Here is a 22,991-nt window from a genome sequence, read left to right on the forward strand (position 1 = left end):
TGGGCTGCAGGCTGTCCCCTCGGCCTAGAGCACTTTCCTCTTCTCCCTTCTCAGGCCCACTTCAAAGTACGTCATCTCCCCGTGGGAGCTTTTCTCCATGCACTTCTTTTCCGGGCGGAATCCACCACCTGGTCCATCACCAGAGGATCTGGGGGGTACGGTAAAGCCCTCTGCGTTCCCACAGCTCCTGGAGCCCAGAACTAACAGACCTGGAGATAAACTCCAGAGCCGCCATCCTCCTTGGACAGCGCTTCGCCAGGGCAAGGGCTGCACCTCCTCCTCTGTGTACCCGGCACCTCGGGCAGAGCTCAGCACAGAGCACACGCTCATAAATATTTGCTGTTTAAAAACAGTGTTCTAATAAAACGTTAGGCCATTAACTCATGACGGGGGAGGCGCGTGTCTGAGTCCTGGCGTGGAGTCGGAGCCAGGTCCAAACGTTCGCCAGCTGTGCGACCTTGGCCAGCCTAGCCTCGGTGTTCCTCCCAATAGCGCACGGGGAGGCCACAGAGATGAACTGTCGACCGTCTGCAAACGCCGAGCACCAGCGCCGCACCCAGCGGGCTCTCGGGGGGTCATCATCAACATCACAAAACCAGAGGCCCACCAGGGACCCCTGGGTCCCACTGAATCGCCCCCCAGGGCGGCATCCAAACACCGCCCTTCCCGGGAGCGTGTGCCGGTTTCTCATCAGCGCGCGGGGTACCCAGGAGCGACGCAGAGCCGCGTTCTTGCACTGGTTTCCATCGACGGGCCTCGTGCTGTCCGGGGATGGTGTTTTCTCTCAAGGAGCCAGACCCCCGCTTTGCCTGCCCCCACCCCAGACACTGCAACAACCCGACACACCATCCCTTAACTGAGAGATGGTTCAACTACTCTTCAATGGGGAAAATGCCAAATCCGAAAAAAAAAAAAATCACAGTTTGAAAATAAAAGGGAATTAAGCCTAACACCACGAACGCAAAATTAGTGAAGCCAGCCTGGCAAAGATGGTTTGGCTTTGGAACAAGGCAGATGTCCGGGGGCAGCGGCTGCCCCATCACCAGGAGACTGGGAATAACCACTTGAAGGTGGGGCAGCAAGTCCGACGTGAAGGCAGATGGCAGATAAGAGGGGCTGAGCTCCATTTGAAATGTATCCTCCTGGCCTAAACCACAGAATGAGCTCATGCTACCGAAAACATCACGCTTACGAACTTGGCTTGAAGGAGAAATGTAATTAACACAACTCCTCTTTATAACTGTGGCTCATTTGTTCTCAGATTTTGAACTCTGTAAACAAGATTTTTTAAAAAGGTAAATGAATCCTGTTTTAGGCAAGCCGGTCGAGTCCACAGCTACGAATTTATCTCCTCGATGCTCTCGACTTTAAGAGCAGTCTGAACCTCTGAATAGAATGCCCTGTGTAATATAGTGTAAATAAAGGCTCAAGTCACTCATTACATCCATTGCAAAGGAGTAACAGGCTGTGTGTTCTAGAGCTCACTAAACCATGCTTATTTACTCACTTCTATGGTACTTCACCACTGAGACATCCTGCTAAATAAAATGTTCAAAATTGTTAAAAGAAAAGAAAGAAAGAAAAGAAAAGAAAAGGAAACCCCGCAGTGGAACCAAGCTTTCCCACGTCAGCCTTCCTCCTCAGCATCAAGAAATACGGCAAGGGCTTCCCTGGTGGCGCAGTGGTTGAGAATCTGCCTGCCAATGCAGGCGACATGGGTTCGAGCCCTGGTCTGGGAAGATCCCACATGCGGCAGAGCAACTGGGCCCGTGAGCCACAATTACTGAGCCTGCGCGTCTGGAGCCTGTGCTCCGCAACAAGAGAGGCCGCGACAGTGAGAGGCCCGCGCACCGCGATGAAGAGTGACCCCCGCTCGCCGCAACTAGAGAAAGCCCTCGCACAGAAACGAAGACCCAACACAGCCAAAAATAAATAAATAAATAAATTTAAATAAATAAAAAAAAAAATAAAAGAATCTGAATGTTAAATGTCCTTTAAAAAAAAAAAAAAAAAAGAAACACGGCAAAATACGCCAATAAACACTGTTCATCCACGGACCCGCTGCAAATTCGATCCCAGCACGTCACAGGAACAATTCTAAAGGAAGTATTTCAAGTCATTTGCCAAACTGTCAGATTTCTACCCCAACAGAGGTGTTACTGTAGACCTTAGCCAGAGTATGTGCTCTGCGTCATTAATAGGATTATTCCGAGATCGTTGTCCTTAGCGTGCCTGTGAAGAATGTTTCAGGATCAAGGGAGCCCAAGCTGCCCTTACAACCCCCAAAGCACGAAACCTCCTAAAACAGTAAAGAAATGCATTTATGCCAAGTGTTGGAATTTTGAAACTAGAATGCCATTTGCCTCACTGGTTCCCATGGAAGGAAAACATATCAGCCCATAAGCAGTAGAACCCGGCTACCCTCCAGCGCGACCTTGACAAAGTCACCTCGGCGGTCTACACAAGGCCTACACAAGGCCTCACCATACACATCGCTGTGGACGGACTCCTGGGACCCTTCCGGCCCTGACGGCCCACCTGCCAGATTTACCGGGGATTTCTAGCCTGTGCACGTTCTCCGTGAGCCGCAAGCAGAAGGTGGGAAGTACACTGATGCTGGAGTGTGTCGGCCATTCAACCTCACCATTCTGCGCAGTCCTGGGTCCAGATCACGTGCATGCGGCCCAGCTGCAGCACTACAGACGTGCACACCCCCGTGGCACTTTTCAGACAGTAACAAGCACCACTTCTAGGAAACCTACCCACCGGCTTGGTACACACGCTCCTGGTCACGTGGTACATTTACCAAGATGACAAAGTAGAACTCTCACTGGCGGCTCCCCTCCCAACCAATAAGCAAGTGCATCTTCCTTTGCAAAAAGTCAAGCAATGGTGAAAGTTGCAGTATCAAAAAGCCACCTTCCAAGACGGGCTGCTGTTCCAGGCAACAGCAGAGTCCTGCTTGAGCAAGGCACTACATCCAGAACCATCTAACAAACATTTACTCTATGCCACCCTTAGTTACAGGTGCTGGCGCACCCACAAAGGGCAAGTCAGACAGGGCCACGCTCTCAGGGACCTTACATTCTACAGGGGTGGCAGGGAGACAATAAATAAACCAATAAACAAGCAGAATACCACAGTGGTAAGTGCTATGCGGTGAATTACCCTTGATGTGATAAACAGGGGTGGTTAATGAAAGTGGTTAGAAAAAAGACCTCGCAGAGAAGGTGGTCTCTTTAACCCAGATGGCAGGAAGGTGGTACCCAGGCCAAAGCAGCTGCCCGGTGTTGCCTGGGGAAGCAGGAACAGGCACCTGAGGGCTGCAATCCCAAGCCACGCGTGCCACGTCCCCTGCCCCATCTCACCCCCAGGCCTCCACCCTTGACAGGCTCGAAGCAAAGCTGCTGCAGGAAGGAGGCTTGAAGGAGGCTGTACCCTGTCTTCTCTCCGGGTCCTTCAAGCTGCAGGTGGGCCGGGCCCGAGTGCCCAGCAATGGGGAGAAGAGACGGGAGTTTTAACTCCCCTGTGAACTAAACTGTCCACAGCTGAAAGTGTCAAAAGGCTTGAGCATCAGTGTGGCAGGTGCAGGGATCCATCAGGAAGGAGGCCAGCGGGGTTGGGGCAGTGTTCCCGATGTCCCCAGCTGTGCCGGGCATTAACGCTGCAGCTCTGCTCAAAGGTGGTCCATCTGTCCTGGCGGAGTGGCCGGGCTCCTTCTCAACCCACTGGGGATGCTTCAGTATCTCCACAATGGGTGTGGTCGTACCCCGTGCTTACCAGCCAAAAATCAACCACTAGACGTATCCCCAGGAGACAGAGAAGGGGGATGCAAGGGGAAAAAATCACGGGTGGAGGCAGTGGTAGAGAAAAATAATTCACAGAGACTAAGCAATGAGCGTACAGATATTATAGAGCGTCATACAGAGATATCCTGGCTACGGATAACACTTGCAGATAAAACCATCAGAGGCATCAAAAGCAGACCAAGTAAATGAAGGGACTTCTATTACGACTTCTACTATGTTGGTTGATACAAGGAGAAACTTCCCCTCTGCTCAGTGTTCTGGAATAACCTAAATGGGAAAAGAATGTGAAAAAGAATATATATATATATATATATGTATATGTACGACTGAATCACTTTCCTGTACACCTGAAACTAACACATTGTTAATCAACTATACTCCAATATAAAATAAAATAAAATATTTTTAAAAAGAAACGTCTGGGGAAATGTTTAGCAGTCTTGGGAACATTTTGGGGGGAAGGGGGACATTACAAATAAACTGATTCAATTATTCTTTATTTAACATACATCACATTATCATTAGATTTCTATTTCTACAAAAAGTGTGCAAGTTTATAGATAAAACAATTTTTGCACCAAAATGTTGAAAAAAACATGTAGTAGAAGAGAATGTCAAAAAGATATGTAAGGAATTAGTTTCAGGAAGGATGAACTAAGAATAAACCAAGCTAAGACGTTGGTGCCCGACACAGGGCACTACAAAATGCACCAAGGAGGAAAGTGTAGGGTCGGCCCCCAGCATCTATTTACAACTATTCAACAAATGATATATAGTCCCTGAGGCTTCGTACAGACCTTTGTACTTTCTAATTACCTTTCAGAGGTAAACACCAAGTTTATAAGATTAAGGGTAGAAGGTAACAGCTGGGAGAAGAGGAAAAGTCACCATAAAATAGAAGGGGGATTTTTTTGTCACCTATGGTGAAAAGCAATATTCATCATTACATAATGGTACTTCGCTTCTCCAACTTCCTCAACTACCCCAAACAGAGCAGAGAACCAGGAGGAAGTTAAAAAAAAAAAAAAAAAAACAAACCTCTAGATAACAAAAATAAATGTCACAAAGGTCATGCACGACAACTTATAGACTAACAGGAAAGTCCCCTGGGTCCTCGGGCAGAGCTATGTACTCTTGGACACTATTCTAAAGGTTGTGACGATCTGCCTTGCAGTCAAATACAGGTTTGAAGCTGCTACCTAGGGCAGAGGGGAGGGGAGTGGATATGGGCACACTGGCAATGGGAGGAGGGGTAAGCTGGCACTGAAAGAGACACACTGAAAAGCCGTAAACACAAGATACACGAACTGAGCAAGGCATTACCAGGGGACCATGTGTCCCCAGAGTAAATGGCTGCACAGGCCACAGAAGCCCTTGAGGACAAGTGCGCAAACAATGAATGATGTTCAGTGGGGAAAGGGAAGGGGGAGGGGCAACCTGGGGTAGGGGATTAGAAGGTATGCTCTTATTATGTTGAAAATAAGCTACGAGGATATATTACACCACAAGGGAATGTAGCCAGTATTTTATAGTAACTATAAACAGAGTATAACCTTTAATAATCGTGAATCACTATATTGTACACCTGTAACTTACACAATATTATACATCAACTGCACTTAAATTTTTAAAAATAATGTTCGTAAGGAAAATCCTGATCAACAGAGACATATCCCAAATCTACACTCACAACAGTTAACAGGAGAACAGTCAGAAGCATGTTTCAGGGCTATGGGTAAATTCAAATCCCTCCCCAGTGACACAAGGTAGGTGAGGCCTTATCCCACCGACAACCCTGTGACTGGCGTCTACTGGGGCTAAACACACGCGATAAAGTAAGCTGTGTTCCGTTTCGCTTGAGATGCGCCTGATTCCCTCTGCTGCAGCCCGGAAGCAACATCCCAGAACTCACCCGTTTCATGCAGACCACAGCCATCTCCCCATGGCAGTGCAGCGCGTCCAGGCCAGAAACCCCACCTGCGTCAGCGTTCTGACCCTTCATCTCCCTCTCTACGTTAAATCTGGGGGCAGATCCTTGGTGGATATGTGAGACTTCATTGTCAGCAGTCAGATTAAGAATGAAAGACACAAAGGCGGGAGTTCCCTGGTGGTCCAGTGGTTAGCTCGGGCTCCGCGCTTTCACTCATGGAGCCCAGGTTCAATGCTTGGTCTGGGAACTAAGATCCCACAAGCTGTGCAGCGAGGCCAAAAAAAAAAAAGACACAAAGGCACCTCATAGTCCTGGAGGATAAAATTATTTTTCCAGTAAAGTGGCAAGAACTGCAACAGAGTTTTGAGGTGACAAACAAGTAACTAATAACAGGGTAAGTGACACTGACCCCTCACACCTAATGTTGAAGTGCCTCCCTTGCCCCAGTCTAAATCCAGGTGCCCAGCATCGGCTAGAGCAATCAATTTCCATGTATGACAGGGCTCAGGACACCCAGTTGATTCTGAAGCTGAGCAGGCCTGGGGATCTGATGGAGTCAGCCCCACAGGAGGCTCTGGAATCCTCCAGGGAAGAGAGTAGCCTTCCACCGGGGAGGGGGGGGTGGTCAGCGGTGGACAGAATGAGCTCCGACTGTTTGGACGTCTCACATTTAGCACTTCGAAGACCTTTCTGGATATGACGCAGTGCACAGACTGGGCGAATGGCGCTTTCTATGTGGCACCCGCAGGTGGGTCTGTACTGGGGGAATTAGACTCTCACCTGAATTGCGAGGAGCAACAGGGCAATCAGAAACCACTCATAATTCAGTAAGAGGGCAAAAAAAAAAAAAAATGCCCACATGACGGAGCGGAAAAGTTGAAAGCCACAAAGAGAGGGGAATGTTCCAGCACAGCCGCTCACTTTCCCGGGGATCTTCCTCAGCACCCACCTGTTATCCCGGCATCCTGGAACCTTCCATGCGCGGGAAGATAGCTCTACACCGCCCCCTAGCGCTGGCCGCCCGCGTCTCAGGCTGAGCACCGCAAGGTGAGCGGCTCCTCCACCTCCACTTACTTCCGGCTGCCAACCCTCCCAAAGGCTAAACATAGACCAGTCCTCTGCACACAGATTAGGAAACCACGCGGCTATTTTTAGCATCATGCATCCTAGGAATGGAAATGTCCCAGCCTCTGACGGCAACACAATGTGTGTGGCCTGGCTTCACGAACCCACTTCTCAGGAGGGGGGTGAATCGACCCCGGAAAGGGGCCAAAGACCCCGGTGAAAGTTCTGGGCCTCGTCACAAAGCGATGATGGCACGTGGACCACAAGAAAGAATGACACGGAAAGGACAATGACAAGCACGGGTCGCGAAGGGGCTCGGGAAGGTGAGAGACGCCAGGACAGGCCTGATACGTAAGTCAGAGCATCAGGAGAAGGGACCTGGGACGGAAAAAATCAAAAACCAGAAGCCAGGAGCCAGAGATACGGTGCATGGTCATTTGGGGAAACTTGGTCCAGTAAGAAGCAATATTTTGAACTGGGCATTTATTTTACGTGATAAAGAACAGAGGTTGGTCTGATCCGTCTCCTGCCAGGGTACAACTGGCGCTGTGGCTTCTTTGATCCCCCCCTCGCCCCCCGCCCCGTCCCCACGGCCCCGGCCCTCTGCAGTCCCCGTGATTAGAGATGGATCCCTTTGATCAGCAGTTCAAGCAGCCTGCAGGTGCCCCGTCCCATCACATCACCAAGTCGTAAGAAGCAACCACAGTACTATCAGCTGATAAATGTGATGCCTCGTCTTGCTGCCCAAACAACGAGTACAGATAATGGCTACAAAGGTCCCAGGAATCCTTATTTTCTCTCTTTTTGGACTCTAGAACTTTCTGTGCTTTCTTAAAGGTGAACACTTTGGAGAGTTTCAATTCAGACTTGAAGCTCTGAAACACCCCCCAAAACATACAGAAAAAGTTGCTTGTGACTTAAACACACAGTACAGGGCATTCTGATCTCCTAGGTATGCTGCTCATGTTCATTTCGCCTGGTTCATGAAGTGACAGCCTTCTTGCATTGTGAACAGATGGCATACAAAGCCGTAAAAACATGTACATTTCTTTTCAAATAACACCAAGAGCCGCCACTTGTAAACAGGGTGTTTAATATTCTAATTTTAGACAGCCTGCATTGACATTGTGGTTTCATGTGCAGTATAAAATTTCTATTTACAAAGTAGTCTCAAAAATGACTTCATAATGTTAGATCAAGAGCAAAAGGGTTTAGAAATTGAATGATGTAAATCATATGGGGTTCAGAGGCTAAGCAAATTACACACCCTGAAGCAGCCCTGGCTTTATGAAAGGAGCCTTTCTCCGGCTCTGTGCGATCCCAGCCCAAGGGAACTTGCATCTGAGAGTTTTCTAAACATTTCAGGTACACTTGAAAGCTGAAAGTAATTCTCATTTCCTATGCAGGATTAAGTCGTTTCCAGCACACACAAAATAGCAGTCACTCACCATCGCATATAAAAACACACCACCAGAAAGGTAAGGGCTTCAGGAGTACAAAGGCACATTAAAAAAACAAAAAACAAAAAAGAGCACAAGAGAAATACTTTTTTTTAAATTCCCCCCTGCACACGTCCTTGGGGCCCCTCGACCTCTCGGCTTGCTATCTACTTACTGCTTAATTGATGCCTTTCCACCGCGAGCGCTTCAATTAATGAGGCTGACACACGTCCTGGGACACCCCTCCCCAGGGCAAAAAGCTCGGAGGAGAGTCAAACATGCCAGGACGCGTTCTTGTCGGACTCGGGTCTAGAGGCAGTTCTCGAACTTAGGACTCCGGCGACGAGAGGTCTTGCGAGCGCGCTGGCCCTGACGCCCCCCAGGGCTCCCAGCATGTCCGCGCAGCGGCGGCGCCGGCGGGGACACTCGGGCTGCCCCAGCCGCAGGCTGCGCGGAAGCTCCGCGAACGCGGCGCGCGGGCCGGGGTGCGTCCCGCCCGGGCGCGCCGGGCGGCGCGGGCGGCGCGGGCGGCGCGGCGGGGGACGGAGCGGGGGGCACTCACCGTTCTGCTCCTTGGTGCTGGCGAGCTGGAGCTTGCTGCTCAGGCTGGACTCAGCCCGGGTCCCGGGTCTCTGGCCGGCCAGGGCGGATGTCAGCAGGAGGAGCCCGAAGAGGAGCATTGGGCTGAGCGGGCGGGCGCGCGGGCGGCGGGCACCGGGGCGGCGGGGCTGCGGGCCGGGCTCAGCGCCGCCGAGCCCCGCGGGCTCCTTCCCACATCCTCCCATCCAAGGCTTTCTCCGAGGGCCCTCTTCGGCGTCTCCAGTTTGCGCCGAGGATCAAAGCAGAACCTGGACCTGAACCAGTTCCCCGAGGTCTGAACAGATCCTGCGCCGCGCCGCGGCGGCGGGGGGGGGGTGGGGGGGGGGATGGGGGCGAAGGCGAGGGGGAGGGGGGGACGCGGGGGCCGCGCGCGCCGCCGACGAGTCCCCGGCCAGGGCCCCGAGCACCTGTCAGCCGGCCGACGGCCCGGCGGCGGGTCGGGGGTCGCGCGGGGCCGGCCTGCAGCCCGCGGGGCGGCCGGCACCTCCCGATCGGTCGCAGGGCTGCCGGTCGGGGCGCTCTCCGGGCGCCGCGGCCGCCCCGCCCCCAGCCCGAGGGGGAGGGGAGGCCCGGGCGCGGGCGCGGCGCCGGGGCCGGGGGGGTCCCGAGCGGGGCCGGGGTCCCGGCCGAGGCGGCCCCGGGCCCGGTGCACGGAGGCCGCAGGACGCGCTCCCCGCCCGGCGCGCGGCGCGGATCGAGCACCTGGAGGCGGTCCCGCGCGCCCGCCCCGCGCAGCGCCGGAGGTCCGGCCGGGGTCGCGCGGGGGCCGCTCGGGCGTCCCCTCCCCCGCGCTCGGGCGGAGCGGCGGGCGGGCCCCGGGCGCGGAGCAGGCCGGCGCGGACCTCGCGTGTCCCCTCCCCTTCCCCACCTTCCCGGCGCCGGGGGTGGGGGGGGCCGGGGTCCCGCGCTCCCGGGCAGTCCGGCAGGTGCCGGCGCGCGCGCGGGGTGCCGCGGGGCCCCGGCGGGGGGATGCGGCCCGGGCTCCCCGGGCGCCACGCGACGAGCCGGCTGGGCGCGGCGGGCGCTGCCGAGCCGGGGGACGAGGGAAGAACTTCCTGCGCCTCCCCGCCTCCCCCCGGCCCTCCCCCCCGGGCCGCGGCTCCTCGTTCCTTCCCGAGGGCATCCCCGTCCCCAGAGGGCCGGGCTGGGACCCTCGGCCAGGCTTTCTGCGCCCGAGGAAGAAGGGATACCGGAACGCAGGGAGGTCTTTGCCTCCAGCTTCCAGCCCTCTGGAGCAGGGAGTGGAAAAAAGTAAAAGGAAAGACAAATGGCCGGGATAAGAACACCATTTATTCCTTTAACAAACACTGTAGGGACAGAATGCCTCCTGAGTCGGGCACTGTTCTAGGGCTGCAGACGTGAAGCCAGGCGAAAGGCTCTGCCCTCGTGAAGCCTGCCTCAAATTAGTTGTCAAGCAAGTGGCAGGGCAGAAAGCACAAAGAGCGCCCACCTCCTGTCAAAGAGCCGAGGCGAACGACAGGACCAGGTAAGGCCGGGGAAGGATGGAGCCCCAGGGGGTGAGCTGAGATACGGGCGGACTTCCAGGGCTCCTGCCGAAGGAGCCAGCTGCCCTTCCCGGCCTGCTAGGCCCTCGGTGAGTACGGAGGGGAGCCGCCCTGGGAAAGGTGCAGGGACGCTCGGGCGGGGACGCCACCTCCGTGGACCCAGCTCGGGGCGGAGCCTTCCCGCTGAACATGGCAAGCCCCCTTCCTCTGCTCGGATGCCCACCGAGCCCGGGCAACTTGACCTCTCTGCTTGTAACATCCTAGTTCTTTTCTCTTTTTTTCCCCTCTTATAATTCTCCGAGGCTCAACTCCCCTTTGAGACCTTTGCTCACCTCTCCCGTGGGGTCATTCTTGCTGCTTCACCACGTCTGTCTTCAGAGGGCAGGACGTTAAGGCCGATAAGGAAGGCCCAGTCTCTGACCCTGAAGGTGCTGCGGTTTAGCAGACACAGGCCTTGGCAGTGTATTCACTTGAGCGGCTTCTCAAGGCCACTGTGAATCCACATTTGCGCAGTAAATATGTTCTAAGCGTGGTCTGTAGATCCGGGGGAGAGTTCCCAGTTTTAACAGCTTAAGGAGACCCGTTACGTAAAAGACATGCTTTATGAACACACTCTAATCTATTTGTCTTAAAACTAATCGCTCCCCGGATTTTTGAATTCGGTATATTTAATTTCCTAATCAGGATTTTTCTAAATGAGGCTGTTCTATGTCTATATCGTTGAGTTTGATGACCACCCACATAGAGTGTGTGTGTGTGTGTGTGTGTGTGTGTGTGTGTGTGCAGATTTAATCCATTTGCTCTCACGAGATGATAAGGGTGATGACTACCGTTTCTTTTGTATCGTTTCATATTGGCTAGAAGAGTGCCTGGCCCAGGGAGCTCATAACGAAACACTCGTGACTGACTGACAGGTTCCTTGAATGGAGTCACTTACATTCGCCCTGGAATTTCAGCATGGAGGTTGTATTTGAAAAGTTACACACGATCTAGAATAATCCTCCACCGCTGCGTTTCACCTCATCCATAGTCTACAGATTGCTTTGGCACTGGCCTTATAAATAAAGCCCGCCGGGTGCCCCTGCAGGACTCCAGACCAAATCCGCCCACATCTCCATTGCCTGGGTTCCCTCCCGTGTCCTTGCACTAGTGTCTCTTGAACTGCTCTTGCCCTTGGCAAGGTTGATTGTTTTAACACTGTATCATCCTCTGCTCCATTCTGCTAATAAACCCTTCCTAGGAAAGTGGGGTCCTTGCATCGAAAGTAAATTTTATATAACCCAGAGTCTGCACAGTTACTAAACAATGGGTTCTGAATGAATATGGCTTTGTTTTGGCCTAAAGCATTTTCCTTGGGGAAAGGCATCTGTTCCGCCCACCAGGAGAAAATAATTGGGAACATTCTTTGTGGTTTTCGTGTTTTCTTAAACCTTCGGCAGGCGTGCCCACTCCGGCTGAATATATGTAGAGTGCCACCTACAAATTCCTGATGAGGAACATGCCGGAAGGTACTCGGATATTAGCCATGATCATTTTTGGGGGGAGGGAGGGTGGGTGTCGCTACTAACTTTTTTTTGAAATGAAATAAGATTTAAAGCCAACTATCCATTCAACTAATCACTTAATACTCAGGAGGGCAGGAACCATGGGGCCGTATATTTTGCCCAGAAAATCAAATATTACAAGTTTGCTTGCTCTTCTTCTGATTCAGTCCTAACACACACACACACACACACACACACACACACACACACAGGGACACATGCAAAACGATTTTGACTTTTCCCAGAACTTTTCAGTATTTTAGTGGCAGATGACTGAGCGGGAGTTTCTGAAGTTCAGAGCGCTATGAACTGAAATGTCCACTACTTTCTAGAATGACTAACTAGCAATACTTCTTTTTTCTTTTTTTAAATAAATTTACTTATTTATTTTTGGCCGCATCGGGTCTTGGTTGCTGGACATGGGCTTCTCATTGCGGTGGCTTCTCTTGTTGTGGAGCACGGGCTCTAGGTGCATGGGCTTCAGTAGCTGTGGCTCGTGGGCTCAGTAGTTGTGGCGTGTGGGCTTAGTTGCTCCGCAGCATGTGGGATCTTCCCGGACCAGGGCTCGAACCCGTGTCCCCTGCATTGGCAGGTGGATTCTTAACCACTGTGCCAACAGGGAAGCCCAGCAACACTTCTATACACATTTAAACGAGGCTGGGAGCTGGGGGTGTCGTTAGTAAGCAAAGTGAATGCCCACAGATCACAGCAGGAATAAAGACTGTTCTGGGGGAAAGAAGAAGTGAAGTAAAATCTCTCTCAGAATCATGCTTTTCTTTCTCCACTCTCTCCAATTACCCCGAGAAACACATGACCTCGCTCTCTTCAGACATCTCAGGATGTATTAATACTCTGTTCTTCCACCCTAAAAACAGAAAATACACTTTTCCTTATATTTTGTTTATCTAGATCGGTCACGTCTTACCTGCCCATGTACAGCTGGAGTCAGAAAGCCTTGCGGAGGCAAACAGTAGAGGCTTGTGTCGGGGCCCCACTCTCAGAGAAGCAGATGTACTTTCTCACTGTGGCCTTTTGAGGGAGGGGAGTCCGGAGGTGGGAAGCTAAAGGTGTGTGGCCCAGAGACACAGGACACAAGGACCGGCCTTGAGGTGGCTTTGCCCATTGAACTCAAGCTGCTGTTTCCTTCTGGAAATCACGGTTGAGTATGCAAAGGTTTTTTGTCAAAATCACAGAAGTGCTTATCTGACTCAGAACCCAGAGTGAGTAAGTAGCCAGAAACAGCCCCAGAGAAAGAGGAGCCCTGGCCAACTCAGAACCACCACAACGAAAGATTGTTTCACCGGGAGACGGAAGACCCCGGACTGAGGCTGGCTTCACTGCTAACAGGCAGCACAGCCTTGATCTAGAATCCTCTCTGCCCCTTTTCCTTGCAGGAGAAATTTACACTGGGGTCTGCCTCCATCCTCTTACTGCTTTAGAATTCTTCCATTCTCTAAGCCACGACAGGTAGTGATGTCAGTTCTTTTTCAACTTAATTGTGCTTCTGTGATGATACGGGACTAGGACCTGTTTCCTGGCCTCAGCTCCGGGGTGCCTGGCGGCCGGCAAGAGAGGATGGCCAGGTGCTTCTCCCCAGGTCCGTCCAGTCATGGTAATTCTTTCACCTGTTTTGACCCTGGTTGGGAAAGAGAAATTCTACGGGTAACCAGAAAGAAGGGGAGAAAACAGAGTTTGGAAATCACTGACTAAGGCAAGTGCCAGGAATTGTATTGAATTCAGGAAAACAATAAATTAAGCGTGGGTAGCCGCCTTTTAATGTTTAATATCTGTTTGGTATCATCAGAAGATGCCAAGTGTGGTTCCGAGGTAAAGAAAAACAGTACAGTACATAAGTGAGCTGTACATCGTAAGGAAATTCTATCGTCATTAGCCAAGCACGGGCATCCGATCTCCTACTATTCCACAGAGGCCCACGGGTGGCATCCGGAACAATCCTGAGATCGGGGCACCCCCTGAAAATTCGGACAACCACCAAACACTGTGTTTGATCATATCCTGTAGTCAATAAATGTCATTTTTCTCTCCCCCGAAATCATGTGTAGGCTATGAAGGCTTCTGTCCACATGGTGACAAATCGTAGTAAAGAACTCAAGACACGGCCACAGATCTTCCTTTCTCAGACAGTGAGCCCCTTCTTCCAGAGGTCATGAGAGAAGGACCCTCTCACTTTGTGATCATTGTTTCAAGGGCAGTCTTTCCTTGGCTGTCAGCCTTTGTAAAAGGGGCCCAGAGCCTCAGTATGCAACTTCACGAATGTGAAAAGAGTGCTGTTTGTTAGCAGGCAGGGAAAGAGAGCTTAACTCATCTTACATCAAGGTTCCCTCAATTGCTTTTGAAGTTCAGGATAGTTCAAAGAGTTGTCATAGCCCTTTTCTACTGTGATTACTGCTCTCAGCCGTCTGTCATCTTTATGGTCAGAAAAGTGCCTGCTCTCTTCTATCCTAAAACAGCCTTGCGACATCCTAAGGCATCGTTTTATTTTCCCAAATTTTATTTCTATGGGCACAGTTGGCTTTGATGCTTTCCCCATCTTCCCGGACCACAGTCTCTCCTTGCTCATTGTCTGGATTATCTTTTACTGGTCCTTCATGAAATTAGGAGGGTAAAAAGCATGTCTTTCCCCGCAGATTGCTAGTTAAACAGAAGGCAACCAGGGAAAGTAAAAGTGAGGAGAGAATCATTCAGGTTCAGATTTACTTTGTGAAGCACCTGTCATGTCCCAGGAACTGTTAGATACCTTGAAGTATATTTTCTCATTTCATCTTCCCACCAATCCTTCGAGGAAACCCGGAGTTTCCCCCATGTTACTGCAGAGAGATAGAGAATTTGCCTGGGGAGACACTACCGGTGACAGGTACAGGTCACCTTTGTCTCCCGACTCCCCTTAGACTCCAGCGCGTTTCACGTGAAGCTTTTGCATGTTTCCCAAAGTTTTCTTCATGATGACTGCCCTCCCCCTGTTTGATCTGGGGTAGACCTTGGCGTACGTAGACAAACTTTCCCACGTGTTCAAGAGCACAGTGCCGAGACAGCTAGCATCTTTCTGGAGCAGCCTAAATAAAAGATTTGGGCCAGACTGAATCTGGGTCACTGGAGGTAGGCTGGTGACTAAGGCATCGGAAAGCTGGCCTGGGGTCGAAGCCCACCCAAAGCGTGGGCCAGCAGGAGCATCCTGTTTATCCTGGCCAAGTTAGTCATCCAGGGAATGCCTCAGTCTGCACCATCTGTGGGCAGTTACGTCAAAGAATCTATCTCCTTGTCTTTGAGGACAAAGGGGAAGGAATTCTCATTCCTCTCTTCCTGCTCGTGATTGCTACCGAATTACAGCATCAGGGCTGGGAGGAAATACACTCTTTTCCCAGTTGTTCCCTTGGAAGAATCAATTTATGATGAACTCTAGGTGTCAGAGTCTAGGCTTCTTTCACGCCTACCATTTCTATGTGTATCCCTCCACGTGTTTCTAATTCAAAATTCCTGGTCTCCAGTGTTTTTTTAAAGCCCTATGGCAAGGCAAATTTGCATCTTCGTTGATAATTTTATGAAGGTATTTTTAGATAGGCTGGAGTTATTCAAAGGCCAAAGACAAGAACTAACCAGCGACCTGTTAAGCCCTCAGGCGAGTAAAAGTCTTCAAATGAAATTCTAATTCCTGAAATAAATTCCGTTTGTATCTGAAGGGATATACGAGTGGAAAAGACACTCACGGTATCAATTTTTGTCCCATTGGACAGTTAGTGTGGAAAAAAATTCGTTCTTTCTTTTCTTTCTTGAATAACTTTTTAGACACACATAAAACCAAACAAAAATGTGAGAATCAGCCAATTATTCTAGCCACTATTTTTCACACTTACTGAGGCAAATGATTATACTATGCGTCTGTTAAAAAACACTATTTTAACAATTCAGAGCACTTCCTAATACCTCTTCCTTCCTGCCTACCTAGATTTCTGTTTGAAGACGGTCATCACCGTGTACACCCACGTTCAGCATTCTCAGCCCTGAAGGGGGAAGAAACGTCCCATCCCTCGGAATCTGTGTGGTCTGGTACACGAATCGACTGTCACCTAGTCTGTGAAGTATAGTAGCCTATTTTCATTTTACATCCTGCAGAGCTGTTATCACATTACTACCTTTTTGATTGAAATGTCCACAATGAAGTACTCTACAATGGAGTTTCTACAAATGACGGCTAAATTAATTAACGACAACTCTGTGCATAACTATGAATACAATCCCCATTTTAAAGATGAGAAACTGAGCCCCAGGAAGGCTTTGTAACTTGACCAGAGTCACATGTTTGTGAGTAGCAAAACCAAGCAGGACCCTGCGGGGCTCCTGGTCTCGGAAGCCTTTCGGTCCCCCATTTCTTGTTTGTAGGCAGCAGGCTCCAGCGTCCATGGGCTTCCCATGGAGGTTCAAACAGTTGCAAATCAGGGAAGGGAGGGGATGCAGAGGCCAGGGAAGAGCAGTCCGGAAACAATGGTGCAGCCTTGGGGCAGGGTCCCGGTTCCCCCTCCAGGGGTGCACAGAACAATGTCTTTGAGTTGTTTACAGAACTAAAACCCCCATCAAATGGAAGACGAAGCATTCTTCATTCCGGAAGACAGGAAGCACAGAAGCTCATCAGGAGACCTCCTGAGGCCAGATGAAAGGAGCACAGGCCCTGCTCACACCCTGACCCTTATCGGCAACCCCGCCCTGGAACCATTGCTATAAACCTCCTCACCAAATCCTCCGGGTTGGGACACACAGTTTTCAAAGGCAGGAGCCTGCTGTGTCCCCCTTTGCCTGGAAAAGTAATAAAGCTCTTCTTTTCTACTTCACCCAGCTGTGTCTCTGAGATTCCATTCAGCACCGGTGCACAGAGGCGGAGTTTTCTGCATCAGTATTGAAGCCAGAATTGGAATGCGGGTACTTGGTTCCGGTGCTGGCACTTTAAACCATCACGTTTTCATTCCTCCACGAGTGTCTCCAAAAAGACATCTCAGACTTATGAAATGTACATTTATATTAAGCACTTGGTGTTTATTTTATGACTCTACACCGTTTTAGTCATAAATATGTAACTTAAAAATTCTACTGCCAACGACAAACATACATCATTTTGATTCTGGTCTCACATCAAAAGGACTGCCCCAAGCCTACAGGAACCAGGCACTCAGTCAATGAAACCATCACGGTGTCTTAGATGGAATACCCTTTTTAGTGGCTATAGAAATGTGAAATGAATCTCCTGAAACCATCCAAAGGGAAAAGGGTCTGTTGCCCTGATTCTTAGCGAGAAGACTTTGCCATAAAATCGCCTTTTCTGTGTTCCTGGGTCTGACGACCTGTGATGAAGGAAAAGCATGATTTGTATTCACATCAGTTTCTGAAGGACAGAAGTAGGAAAAAGCAAAGGCAGTGAGGTGACTAACTTGTTTCTGGGGAAAGGTGAACGTTCTAAGTAGGAGACAGAGTTTCTGTGACCGCAGACCTTTGAGATCATCATGGATTTGACCAAGACGGCAATCTGTCGGGAGCTTCGATGCATGCATGCTGCTGGACCCAAGAAGCTACAAGGTAAATAAAAGGCATGATTGCTGCCCTCAGTGAGTTCCCCCTGATTTGGGGCATCCAGTCATCTTCATGTGTGTGTGTTTCCACCCGTGATGTGACCTGTCCTCTTGCATTATCTACAGTCTGCAGAAAGCCCTGCAGACTGCACTCTGCCCGGTCCACTCTTAATGTTCCTGAAAGCTGTCCTCAGGTTGCCAGCTTCCTCTGTTTAAACACAAAGCTGATCACAGCCTGAGCCCTGCTCTAAAAGTCTGGGCCTCCCCCTTACCTGCAGGAGAAAAAAAAATTCTCCTTGGGCGTGATCTGCTCTTCCTTACCCACCGGGTCTCACACTTCCGATGCACCACAGCTCCCGTGTTCACACTTGCTGGTCTTTGCTTCTTTTCTTATGCTCACTCCACAGTTATAGATAGCTCAATCTGGGACTTCTTCTATTCTGTTTTACATTTCTTATCAGCTACTTTTTCCCAGTACTTAACATACTGCACTTATCAAATAATAATCGCTAACTCTACCACGTGCCCGGCACCATTCTAAAGATTTCATGTATACTCACATCTTCATTCTCACTGCAAACATACAAGATGGGTGTATTATTGTTTAATTTATTTTATTGAAGTATAGTTGACTTACAATGTTCTGTGAGTTTCTGCTGTACAGCAAAGTGACTCAGTTATACACATATATACATTCTTTTTCATATTCTTTTCCATGATGGTTTATCACAGGATATTGAATATAGTTCCCTGTGCTATACAGTAGGACTTGGTTGTTTATCCATTCTGTATATAATAGTTTGCATCTGCTAACCCCAAACTCCCAATCCATCCCCCACCAACCTCCTCCCCCTTGGCTACCACAAGTCTGTTCTCTATGTCCGTGAGTCTGTTTCGTATATAAGTTCATCTGTGTCATATTTTAGATTCCACGTATAAGTGATACCACATGGTATTTGTCTTTCTCTGTCTGAGATGGGTGTACTCAATAGGATTTACAGAGAAGCAGAGTAAGAACAGAGAGGCTAAGCGATTTACCTAAGACCACTCAGGCTGTAGGTGGCAGAGCCAGGTCTTGAACTTGGTTAAGTCTAATTCTCGAGTCCCTGCTTTCGACCATCACTCTGCCTCTAACAGAAGGTGTCCAACCAGTACGGGAGGCCGTGTAGATGCCCCGTCACCATCTAAGCATTGAAGTCAGAGGTACAAGCTAACATCTTTTTTTTTCCTCTCCAAAAGGCTGTTATTAATTCAGTGGAGGATTTTATCATTAATGGTGTCTTAAAATAAAGATAACACTAAGTAATTTTTTTGGCTACATAAAGAAGTCTTTCCCTAACTTCTCTCCTTTTCTCACCATCACTGAGTCATCACCAGGGTAAGTCTCATCCTTCCAAAAACTTTCTAGGACAAACCCTTAACCCCACTGCCCCCAAATTAATGATAATATCCTCTAGTTTTGCTGATGCAACCCTCCCTGAAACTGACTGTAAACGCTTTGATGGCAGAAATCGTGCCTTCTCTCTCTTTCTTGTTTTAAATCTAACCACCCCTGGACCGCCTGCCCACCGCAACGCTTAACTCTGCATGTGTGCACTTCCATGTTGAACACATCCTTTAATAGCTGGTGAGTGAAATAAACAAATGAAGTAGCCAAATGCAGTTACACCCATGATAAATCTTCATGGAAGAGAAATGAATGAGGCGCAGCTCCTCCTGACACAGTGGCGGAGACTGGACCGTGTGGAGTTCATTTTCTTGCTTGGCTGTCAGTCAGAGTTGGGGAGCTTGTAAACGGAAGAGCTGAATTATGGAAAACAGGAGCCAAAGTGTACAAATCTCTAGGCTCACACCTAAGTGAAAATTATTCATGTAATTTTATTTATTTGATGAGCTGAAAGAAGACCAGGTGAGCACGTTCTAAAATGGAAGCAATGCAGAATCTGTCTTTGCAGAAGTCCTACGGTAATACTCATTCCAATATTACAAGGTTATTTCTAAAGCCTGGCAAACAGCCCAATTTGTATTGCCTGAATGGTTTAAATAGAGTTATGAGAGAAAAATCTTATGTAACAGATGGTTCACAAGACTCTAATAGCCAATCTGTTACAGCCAAGATGTCATCATTTTGAAAAACAACTTCTAGGAAAGTATCTTCTTCCTATTTTGAAAGTATGCTGTCAAATGAAATCCTTTGTTTTTTTAATTTTAGATTTTAAATTTGTGAGTTACAATTTTAAAACATGTATGTGTGTGAAAGCATGTGGTTTTGAAATAATAATTGCTGACTGTTGCTGCCCGGGGAGAAGAAATTTCAAGAGCCACCGAGCTGCAATGGGATATGAAGGGTAGCTGTTTATGAAGATTCATACGTAAAGTAATTTAATGAAAGGACAATTCACTTTGCATCTCCTGTGCTTTGGGCAGTTAATTTTACTGTGAAGTATTAGACTTCAGCTCTGAGTTAATATCTTACAAAATAAAGAAACTGACATGGCCTGAACCAAACGTGCCACTTCATGATTTTTTGTCTTATCTGACACCAATTCATTACTTTAAAAACAGCACATAGGGAACTATACTCAATATTTTTAACACCTATAAGGAAAAGAATCTGAAAAAGAATATATATGTGTGTGTGTGTGTATATATATATATATATGAATGTATAACTGAATCACTTTGCTGTATACCTGAAATTAACACAACATTGTAAATCAACTATATTTCAATAAAAAACAATTTTTAAAAAGCATATGCTGAGATTTTATTCTTAGAAATAAATTAATTAATTCGTAACACAGTCATGAAAAACACTTCCTTAATGAGCTTAGATAAAATATAATTACTCATGACGCTTTAAGTTCATGATAATGGATGCTATTTATTGTGACCTAAAAATACTGTTTATAAATGGAGTATAGTCTGTAAAAAAATTGAATCACTGTGTTGTACACCTGAAACTAATGTAGCATTGTAAATCAACTATAGTTCAATAAAAATAAATAAAAATGCTGTCTATGATAGTTTCCTTGTTCCTTTCACCGCAGATGCTGAAATGATGCATTTGCAGCTGCTGAGGTATGGAGTTTCCAGGCACTGCCTCATGTAAATGTCCCTGGTGAACTTGATCAGACACAAAACTTCACAGGAGAAAGGTAGCATATATTTCTGAAACTAGGATTGAGCTTTCATTAGTAATCTAATTTTGAAAGATTTTAAAATGTTTTACAATATACCAAATGCTGATGCAGGATGTTAATTTATTGTAGGACAGCATGTTACGATGAGAAGTACACACAATTGGAAGTTCTGTGTTCCACCACAATTAGATTTGTGACTTTAACCCCAGGGAAGAGTTAACTTGTCTGGTCCTTAGTTTCTACAACTGCAAAAATGAAAGTTTACCTGGTTGATTTCAGGATTCTGTTTCCAACACTTTCCGATTCAATATACACTTTGTTTCTTTTTTACTGGAAAAAATATCTATTCTCATAGTCGTTCTTGTGTGGAGACAATTACATCTTAAAGGATCTTCTTTTTTTTTTTTTTCTTTAAAGGGAAACAACCTGTGTCCAGAGAGCTGCTACTTAGCTGGACGTCACATCAGAGCAGTCATGATTTCTTAGAGACCTGCCTGCCTTGGCCTTAAAGACTTTTCTGGCCAGAGGCAGTATATAGATCACTCTAAAAAAATTTAAATGTTTAAAACAACAAAAAAACAAACAAACAAAAAATTACTGGAGGGCAGGGGGAAGAATGTGAAATCTAAAAAAAGAAGAAAGGGGAAAAAAAATTCCCAAGGGAGAAAGATAAGGATCCTATAATCAAAATTTCCATGTGTTTAGAAAAAACTATTATCCAAATTATTCTTCAAGTGTTTAACAGTTTAGGATTTTTATACTGCTTTTGGTCATTATCTTTTCATATGAATATGAGTTACAAAGTGACAGTGGCCAGTTTCTGCTTTGGCTTCTACTGGTGGTTCTGCAGTGGCAAGCCTGTGATGTTTGAACTCCATGGAGCAATACGAAAGGATATTGATTGATGGCTCTGTCTTCTATACATACGCAAATTGTGTTTGCATTAATATTAATATTGTCTAGATACAAAAGGAAACATTTCCTTTATCATTATATCATAATAATGAATATTAATATCTTCTAGACTTCAATGTAAATTAAAAACACTACAATTATTAAAACTTATCTCCTGACATTCTGCTATGGATTTGTTCTTTGCCTTCCTCTGAATCTAATATTGTGTGGTTATTCACGTCGATAACACCAGGAGGCACATACAGGAGACTCTGTATCTGTTACTATGGTGACTATTGGACATATTTTGAAAGAAAAAGCAACCATTATTATGCATAAATTTAAATAGTACTGTCCACCTTTTTTAGAATTGCCGTTGGAAATTAGATATCGCATTTTAAAAATTGTTTAAAGTTGTATGCTTCCTATCTTTCTTCTCAAGGAAAATATAGCTAGTTAGAACAACACAAACAAATAGCTGAGTTTTTAAGGAGAGTAAAGTACAACTTTTGTTTTCCTCTAAAGATGCTGACACGTTATTCTGTACGTAGGCTCTAGAGACAGTGTGATCTGGCTCAAATCATAGCTCTGTCGCTTACTGGATGTTTATTTCCCTCTGTAATATAAAAGGAACCATAAAGAGGAATTGGAATGCATTATGGATAAATTTGATTTGAGTATGCGGACCAAAATCATTTTTAGGGTGAGCGGACAGAGAAATAAATGTACAATATCTTATAGTATTTACTGATTTAAAGTGCCATGATTAGCATCTTAGACAGAGACTCTTTTGAAGATCATGCATCATAATACTGTAATTGATACAGGTGTATTCTGAAGTTTTATTTTCAGTATTTTATTTCCACCTTTTTCCAAAAAAGTATTGACTATGAGTATCAGGCACTGTGCTAGGTCCTGGGAGACAACTGACAGTAGCCAGGACGAAGCCCTGAGAATCTCTAATATGTAGACTTCGGGTCGAGAAGAACAATTGAGAAAAGGGGTCTAAGAAGAGCCAGTCCTGTGAGGTGTAACAAACACAAGACATGTTGTCAGGAGAGCTGGGGAAAGAGTACGTGTTCAGTTGTTAGAGGTAAGGAATGTGGTTACTGGGTAGCGTCTGTGGGAACTATTAGATAAAGAGCACATTGGGTTTGGGACCATGGAGGTCATTGCTGACCTTGACAAAAGCAGTTTGAGTGGTAAGGCAATGACAGTAGCTAGAATGGGATGAGTGGAAGAGTTAATTGCAGATTGGTTTTTAATTTAAATAATCCATTGTATTATCATTTATATACAATTAATTTGTGCATTTTAAGTGTACTCTTTGGTAAGGTTTGCCCCACGTAGACACTGATGATAGGGAACTGATGGGATGACCATGTGAAGACACAGCAAGAAGGCGGCCACGTGTAAGCCAAGGAGAGGGTCCTCGAAGAAGCCAAAAATGCCCCCGCCTTGATCTCGGACTTCTAACCTCCAGAAC

General features: G+C 47.6%; 1 protein-coding gene and 1 long non-coding RNA gene across 4 annotated transcripts in view; one reads left to right on the top strand and one right to left on the bottom strand.

Annotated features, from left to right (window-relative positions):
• Positions 1-9,163, bottom strand: part of PDGFC (platelet derived growth factor C) — a 219,625-nt gene extending 210,462 nt beyond the window's left edge. Inside the window, exon 1 of one of the 2 annotated variants that reach the window (XM_068542379.1) lies at positions 8,806-9,163. In XM_068542379.1, the coding sequence (XP_068398480.1) occupies positions 8,806-9,028 (223 nt within the window). In that variant the 5' untranslated portion in view covers positions 9,029-9,163. The remainder of the gene's footprint in view (positions 1-8,805) is intronic. The other variant, XM_068542378.1, reaches the window with a different exon arrangement.
• Positions 9,164-9,843: 680 nt separating this feature from the next.
• LOC137763933 (uncharacterized) lies at positions 9,844-21,533 on the top strand. 2 transcript variants are annotated; one of them, XR_011073866.1, is made up of 4 exons: positions 9,844-10,329; positions 15,857-17,475; positions 20,519-20,626; positions 21,029-21,533. It is a non-coding gene; the product is annotated as an uncharacterized lncRNA (long non-coding RNA). The 2 variants fall into 2 exon arrangements; XR_011073867.1 differs by lacking the exons at positions 20,519-20,626; positions 21,029-21,533 and adding an exon at positions 19,093-20,143 and having other exon boundaries at positions 9,845-10,329.
• Positions 21,534-22,991: the final 1,458 nt, after the last annotated feature.

Source organism: Eschrichtius robustus, chromosome 4 (assembly GCF_028021215.1).
Source record: "Eschrichtius robustus isolate mEscRob2 chromosome 4, mEscRob2.pri, whole genome shotgun sequence".
Lineage (NCBI taxonomy): Eukaryota > Metazoa > Chordata > Mammalia > Artiodactyla > Eschrichtiidae > Eschrichtius > Eschrichtius robustus.